Raw genomic sequence first — 7500 nt, 5'->3', positions numbered from 1 at the left:
GCCCTACTTCATTGGAATATTCTGTTTTGAGGCAGGCATTAAGATCATCGCCTTGGGCTTCCTCTTTCACAAAGACTCCTACCTCCGCAATGGCTGGAACGTAATGGACTTTGTGGTTGTCCTCACTGGGTGAGTCCTTATCCCCCTCTGGTGCTGAGGTGGAAAAAATGCCACAGATGGAGAATGCTGTTTCTCTGTGTGTGTGTGTGTGTGTGTGTGTGTGTGTGTGTGTGTGTGTGTGTGTGTGTGTGTGTGTGTGTGTGTGTGTGTGCCATCATGGAGAAAGTAGAGGACTGCCATTATTGTTATTGCTGTGCTGAAATCCTTGTGTATGTATAAGTGTGTGTGAGTGTGTTTGTAACCTCCATGTTTTCCCAAGCAAACGTTGCCTTCAGCTGTTCTGCTTATTGCCCAACTGGTGACAGCCAAGGCCATTAAACAGTGGAGAATGTAGCTGCGTTTTATCCCTTCTTGGTGGGTGTCAGAAAATGCTGGCTACCTTCAGTTGGGTGTTGACACTAGACAGGGCCGTAGGCTTGCTGCTTGTGATGAGCAGTATGCCTCAAAACGCTGAGTACTGATAGTTGTAATGGTCAGCATAGTCCCATTATATGGCCAAGTTTTACACTAAAGTGATGTTTATCCTGGATGTGGGGACATCTGAATGCAACCTTTCTACTTTTATTTTTAGTCATTTGCTAGAGGCGTGCAGACTCATGTTCAGACACTATTCCCCCCCTTTGTCTCTTGTATTTTCTGACACACTGGAGGCTTCGTCCCCAAAAATGTGTGTGTGTGTGTATCTGTCTGTGTGTTTTTGTGTGTGTGTGTGTGTGTGTGTGTGTGTGTGTGTGTGTGTGTATGTGTCTGTGTGTTTGCGAGGACCACTGGGTCCCACCACACAGCATCCCCATTTCTCACCGTCTGCCCACATTGAGCTCCACAATTTATGAGCGGCTGCATGTTGCTTAGGTCTCAGCATCGTAAGAGGGCTGGATTGGATTTATTGAGTAAATGATGGGCCATTCTGGAGAGTCAACAAACAAATAAATCAACGTGAGGACCAATGGCCAGCCAAAGGTAATGAAAATGGAAAGAGAAAGAGCGAGCTCAAATGAAGGAGTGAAAGAGGGCCAAGGAACGACAGAAAAGTAGGGACTGAGGCAGAGACAGAGAGAGGGAGGAGAGAGGTTGAGGCAGAGACTGATAGAGGGAGGAGAGAGGTTGAGGCAGAGAGAGAGGAGAGAGGTTGAAGCAGAGACAGAGAGAGGGAGGAGAGAGGTTGAGGCAGAGACTGAGAGGGAGGAGAGAGGTTGAGGCAGAGACAGAGAGAGGGAGGAGAGAGGTTGAAGCAGAGACAGATAGAGGGAGGTGAGAGGTTGAGGCAGAGAGAGAGAGAGAGGTTGAGGCAGAGACTGAGAGAGGGAGGAGAGAGGTTGAGCTGCACTAATTCATGAAGCCCAGCTGTGCAAACAAAGGCTGACCAACACTGAGGTAAAGGGAAGACAAGCCAAGGGAAGACAAACATCTTGCGAAACGGCCAGTGAGGTAATCATTTCACCGGTAAGATAACAAAACCATTGTGCTGGTCGACCATGTGACCCAATGGCATCGAACTGTTTGGCGTGTGTGTGTGTGTGTGTGTGTGTGTGTGTGTTTGTGTTTCCCTGAGTGGGTCGGTGGGGAGGGGTGGAGTTTGGTCACCTGGGAGACTGCTGCCTTGTGTTGCCCGGACAACAGCTCCTGCCTTATCCTCGGCCGACCCTGTGGAGTCAGGGTGGTGCGTGTCGACGTTTGTGTTTCCCTTTTCCCTGAGCTTGACCTTTGACCCCTCCACGCGCTCACCCCTGTGGCCCTCGTTATTCACCCATCCTCGGATGGAAGCTCCTCTGGAATACTAAAGGAGGTGCAAACACGAGACGCCATGAGACATGAGACGCAATGAGACACAAGATAAGATTGTCTTGTGTGTGTCTGTGTGTGCAAAAAGCACATCTGTCAACAAAAAGCACATCGACAAGGTGAATCCTCACCTGAGTGAGTCTTGATTTGAGCTCCTCGTAACGGAAAGAACCGCAGGCCAAACAGAGTAATCTCACTCGTGACAGACATCCACTTTGAAGGGGATCCAGCCCACAATCTTGGCATGGGGGAAGCTTGGTCCTCTACCAGTACTGCTAAACTGACTGGAGCCACTAGCTGACTCATCAGCACGCATCTAAAGGTGCGCATGTACGTATACTTAAAGCACCATCCTGACCTCTGTTTTCATGCCAACGACAACACCTTTGATGTTTCATTATGCATTTGTAAAAGGGTATGCTGGCGATGACCATGGCTTGGACATTCAAATGTGGCAGCCTGCTAACGCTTCGATAATCTTGATCTAATGAGCAGAGACAGTTAATGAGGTTTAGGGTAGGAGAGTCAACGTCAGGAAAAAAGATGCTGAGATGTGTTATGTTGTGCAGATTTGGTATTGGCAGTGGGGAGCACGGGTAGACACTGCGCGGGCGTCGTGCTATTCCTGCCAAACATCTGCTTCAACAGACTCCATTCCAAGTTGGACCACATGTTCCCTGGTTGTGAGTTGTTCCTCTCTCCACTCCATGTTGTTTCTGACTGTGTCTTCTAACAGATGGCAAGTCCCTCTCTTCTCAGCCACGGTAAATGTAGTGGTGTTGTTTGTTTGTTGTTTTTGCCAGACTCGGGGCCTCATTTACTAACAGAATTGCGCCCACTTCAGGCGTAATTTCTGCGCAAATTGCGGGTAAAGACACGGAACCGTGTTTACAACCCAGTGCCATGGCAACGTCAGCGTATCTGAAAACCTCCGTTACCCCTGACAGCGTAGTGTGATCGGGTGGTCACCAGTGTAACGACCCTCAGTTGTGGTGTGGTGTTGGGTGATATACAGTCAGACCAGGGATTCCACACAATAGCTTTATTTCTGCATTCACAATTAAAAATACATTGCATGAGTTTATCAGTAATCGCGACAGTATTCCAGATCTAAAGTAACGTAAAAACAGGACAATGCTCTCTATAACTCATGCGGTTACCGTCAAAACTATTATCTCGGTTAAAACCCTTGCAAATTGCTGTATAGAATTACATTTTCGAGAGCATCAGTTGACTCAACTTATATGTACATTTATTCAATCAATAATTTATGAATAAAAATTGGTTAATTTATTAAAATATCAAATAATTCATGGAGCGCTCCCAAAAGCTAAGTTTGCTGTAACCTCGTGAACCAAAAGCTCTAATTCTAATTCTAATTCTAATTCTAACTCATCATCCATGGTGGCAGGAAGACGCAGGCCCTTTCTTCCCTATTTTTGCGGCGCGCTATTAACACTAATGGGCGGGGTTAGGCGCTGATTACGCGACAAGGTTATTGTTTGATAAATACTACGCAAATTGCGAAAACACAACGTGCGCTATATGCGGTTTGGCAAAGGCGCTGATTACGCTGCGCTTGCAAATGTTAGTAAATGAGGCCCTTGGTGTGTTGCTCTCTTCAGTGCAGTGATTGGCTAATGCAGTGCTCTCTCTATCCTTCTGAGCAGTGATTGGCAAATGCAGTGCTCTCTCCATCCTTCTGAGCAGTGATTGGCAAATGCAGTGCTCTCTCCATCCTTCTGAGCAGTGATTGGCTAATGCAGTGCTCTCTCCATCCTTCTGAGCAGTGATTGGCTAATGCAGTGCATCATTCCTCTCATCCTCCGGTGCACCTCTTTCATTTAGCGCTGCGCATGGTTCAAGGTAAAACCTCTCAAGGGATTCGTCCCTGGGTCACGCAGCAACACCTAACGGGTGATTTATCTCCCCATGGAGGCTCAGTCTCTCTCTCCTTCCCCCTCCCTCTCTTCCCTTATGCGTGTGTGTGTGTGTGTGTGTGGGTGTGTGTGTGGGCCTGATCGCAGATGCTGATGCTAGTGCAGGATGGCGCAGGGATGGATCAGTTTTAATGGAATGGGCACTGTTAGGGGTGTAGAGCTGGACAAAGATGGAGAGAGAGAGAGAGCTAAAGAAAGAAATAGAGGAAGAGAGAGAACAAAAGAGAGAGGAACAATGTAGAGGAAGTAGTACTTTGATTATGTAGGAGATGCAATGTAAGGACAGCATCACTGGCGTCATTTGGAGTGGGAAAGAAGAAAGAAAGAAAAGGTTTAGCTGACTAGGGCAGTCTTGTGTGTATCTGTGTGTTCTTTTGTCTGTGTGTGTGTATGTGTGTGTGTGTGTGTGTGTGTGTGTGTATGTGTGTGTGAGAGTGAGAGAAAGAGAGACATTTTAACAATGGTCACCATGTCAGATTAGTGCCATATGATTTTGCCATGTCTTGGTTGGGAGACTGTCAACACTCCAAGTTTGACCCCGAACAATCATTGTTCCCATCATTGCGTGGGTTTAAAGAATGTCGGGGAGGAGGGTCGAGACATAATCATGGCTGCAGAAGCGCTTTGTGTGATGTGATGTGGATGGAAAAGGAAGAAAAAATGAATGTCGTTCCTGGGTGTCACAAAGAGGACAGTATAGGACGTCTATCCTTCAAAGAGAACTTGAGGCAATTAATGTCTCTATGGCAGTCTAAGGCAAAATCAATTGTTTACGAAAGCTGTATCTAGCTGTCGTTAAATTTATGTTTTGCTAGTTTCAGCATGGCACTAGAACACGTCTTCAATTAGTATGACACATTAACGCTATGAAGCCACAGCTCAATGAATCTTTCCTCAGACAGCTACAACAGCAGCATTTCTCTTCGCCATGTTTACACATGCCAGAGAGCTCTCTGTCATCCTATTGGTCATCTCGAAGGAACATGTCGTAGGGGTAGGCATGAAAATACCAAAATTGTGACATGCTAGACTTTCCGTTGGGGTGTCATGGGTCATCCCAGATGCCACATCGCTGTTCTTTGATTCGTTCGGTTTGATGTTCGGTGTTCATATTTGGAAATTTGTTGGTGACAACAAAATCATGTCAAAAACGTGCCGAATTTCGTGTAGTTTGACCCAGGAATATGTTTGTCAGTGTGCTGTTGTTTATGAACAGTATGTGGGTGTTGGTCTGATAATGTATATCTATTAGGCTAATCTGCTGTTTATGAACAGTATGTGAGTGTTGGTCTGATAATGCATATCTGTTAGGCTAATCTGTCATTGTCAAAGGCATTGCTCCTGAAAGTACACAACAGTTATAGTTATAGTCAGTTATTGTTTCCTTTGTCTGTTTTCTTTTTTTTTTTTTTTGTGAAACATGTAATGTTTGGAAGACATTGATCGATCATTGTGTGTGCAAAGGGTGTGTATGTATGTCTGTACACACACACACACACACACACACACACACACACACACACACACACACACACACACACACACACTCTCACACACACACAATGATCGATCAATGTCTTCCAAACATTACATGTTTCATCGCCAGGACTGCACAGTTTTTCACCTGCCCTATTACCACCAGATCATTGGATATTGATTTGTCCACAAATTAGGGTAGGAAGCAGACATAAATATCCTTAAAGTGTCCCTGCTTGAAGGTGGGGTGATGGAAAATGCTAATCAAACAGGCCTTGCAGTCAGCACCCCATGGTTGATGAGCCAGTCTATATGGAAATACAGAATCTTGTCAAAGTAAAAATCAACGTTAATCAACGTTAACAACACTAATATGAATGCAGTGGTTAAATTGCAAATCAGGTAGAGGATTTATTTTAATGAATATAACAAAACATACTGACATATGACATATTAAATCTAAAGTTTTCATGTCCCAGTCAAGAAGCAGGCAGATACTGATGAAGCCTGACCAGGGTGAGGGAAGATTTGATTCCCCGTAACTGTTCTCCTCCATCGTCTTTTCCACTCTCTCTCCGTCTCTCTGGTGAGAGCAGACGCCTCCCTTGGGACCTTGGCCCTAACCGGATCTGGTGCTCTTTAATGAAAAGCCTGGTAATTGTGTTGCCCCGGGCAGGGCTGGACCTTTCGGCCCTGCCCATCAGACATTAGGAGTTACTAAAAAGACAGCGAACCTAACCCATCGCAGCTCCAAGGCATGATCAATGGAGCACTGATCACAGGGGAGAGAGAGACAGAGAGAGAGACAGAGAGATGGAGACCACTGAAAGGACAGCCGTCTGAAGCATTCTTGTGCGCCAGAGGCAGGACTAGAGAGAGCACTTTGTTTCATGTCACTTTCACTTAGGGAGAAGTGGAACACCTTGTGATGGCAGCGACTCCCTGAGCGTGACAGGACTGGAGCTGTGATCCAAGGCACAAGGTGTCATCTGTCCCTGGTCTCACCCTGTGTCCACTGTGGGCTTACAATCCAACTGATCTCTGGTCAGGATTTTCAGAGTAGGCTAGGCCTAAATTGAAATATGGAAAATAGACTGGGAAAGGCTCACACTTTTCTTGGTGGTTTATTCTGGTTTGAAGTCAGTTGTGTATAACCAAATCAAAAGATACATTTTTGTTTTATAACTTCATGGTTGAAGTACTTGGAGGAGCACCTTTGTCTGAAGTTTTGTCAGTTGCATCATTTAGACCATCTGCAGAGTGACTGAGGGCCATTACAGAGACATATGCTGTCCTGTTATGGTCCGTTCCCTCTCTGTTCGTCTGCTGTCTGATGTCTTTCTTTCATTATACCCCTCTCTCTCTCTCTCTCTCTCTCTCTCTCTCTCTCTCTCTCTGTCCTTCTGTCTCTCTTTCTCTCTCTTGCCCTTTTATGTTGCTGTGTTCTCTGTGTTTGCATCAGCCAGACAACGTTTTGATTTTGCATTTGGGCCTGTGGGGAACAGACCCTTTTCTCGAGGTAATGTTGATCAAAGCTTTGTAAAGATGTTACTTTTGGATTATAAAACAGCAGTATAACTGACAAATAAAAAGGCCTGTGTGCGCAGATCCCCCTTGGCTGTTTAAGGGTTTCAGACTGTGGATGTGTGTGGGGACGTACTTTTCAGAATACATAAGGGTGCGTTTGTGTGTGGGATTGAGAGCACTGCACTGTTGCACAGCAGCATGTACACTCTATCACACACAGTCAGCTAAGTCTCTTTACCGTATTCTGACTGTCGAATTTAAAATAAATGACCTGGAGGAGCAAGATAACAGGAAGGCTATTAATCACCCAACCACTTTGTTGTAACCATGGTTATAGGCCCAACTGTACCATGGTTATAGGCCCGATGTGTTGGTTTGAGCTGGCAGAGGCTGCGGCCCGCTCCGTTGACCCAGTGCGACCTCACCTCTGGTGCCACGTCCTGAGAGGTTAGCGATATCAGGTGATCCGCAGTGGTATTTAAAACATGGACCTGAGACCGCAGGGGGCAACATGAGCTTCTCGAGGCTGTACAGCACCCCCCCTCCTCCGCTAGTGTTCCATATACAGTATCTCTGGGAACTCTCATTTTTCATGCATTACTATCTATTACTATCTTTACAGGCCTTTGGAATTGATTTAGCATGAACATTGAGA

At 45.9% G+C, this 7500-nt stretch overlaps 1 protein-coding gene across 1 annotated transcript in view; it reads left to right on the top strand.

Annotated features, from left to right (window-relative positions):
* Nucleotides 1–7500, top strand: part of cacna1bb (calcium channel, voltage-dependent, N type, alpha 1B subunit, b) — a 144786-nt gene that overhangs the window by 6107 nt on the left and 131179 nt on the right. The window contains exon 3 of the mRNA XM_042709342.1: nucleotides 1–129. This exon is cut by the window's left edge and continues 11 nt beyond it. Within this exon, the coding sequence (XP_042565276.1) occupies nucleotides 1–129 (129 nt within the window). The remainder of the gene's footprint in view (nucleotides 130–7500) is intronic.

The sequence above is a fragment of the Clupea harengus genome, chromosome 12 (genome assembly GCF_900700415.2).
Source record: "Clupea harengus chromosome 12, Ch_v2.0.2, whole genome shotgun sequence".
Lineage (NCBI taxonomy): Eukaryota > Metazoa > Chordata > Actinopteri > Clupeiformes > Clupeidae > Clupea > Clupea harengus.
The sequence above is the reverse complement of the archived record's forward strand: the minus strand, read 5'-3'. Positions and strand labels throughout refer to the sequence as shown.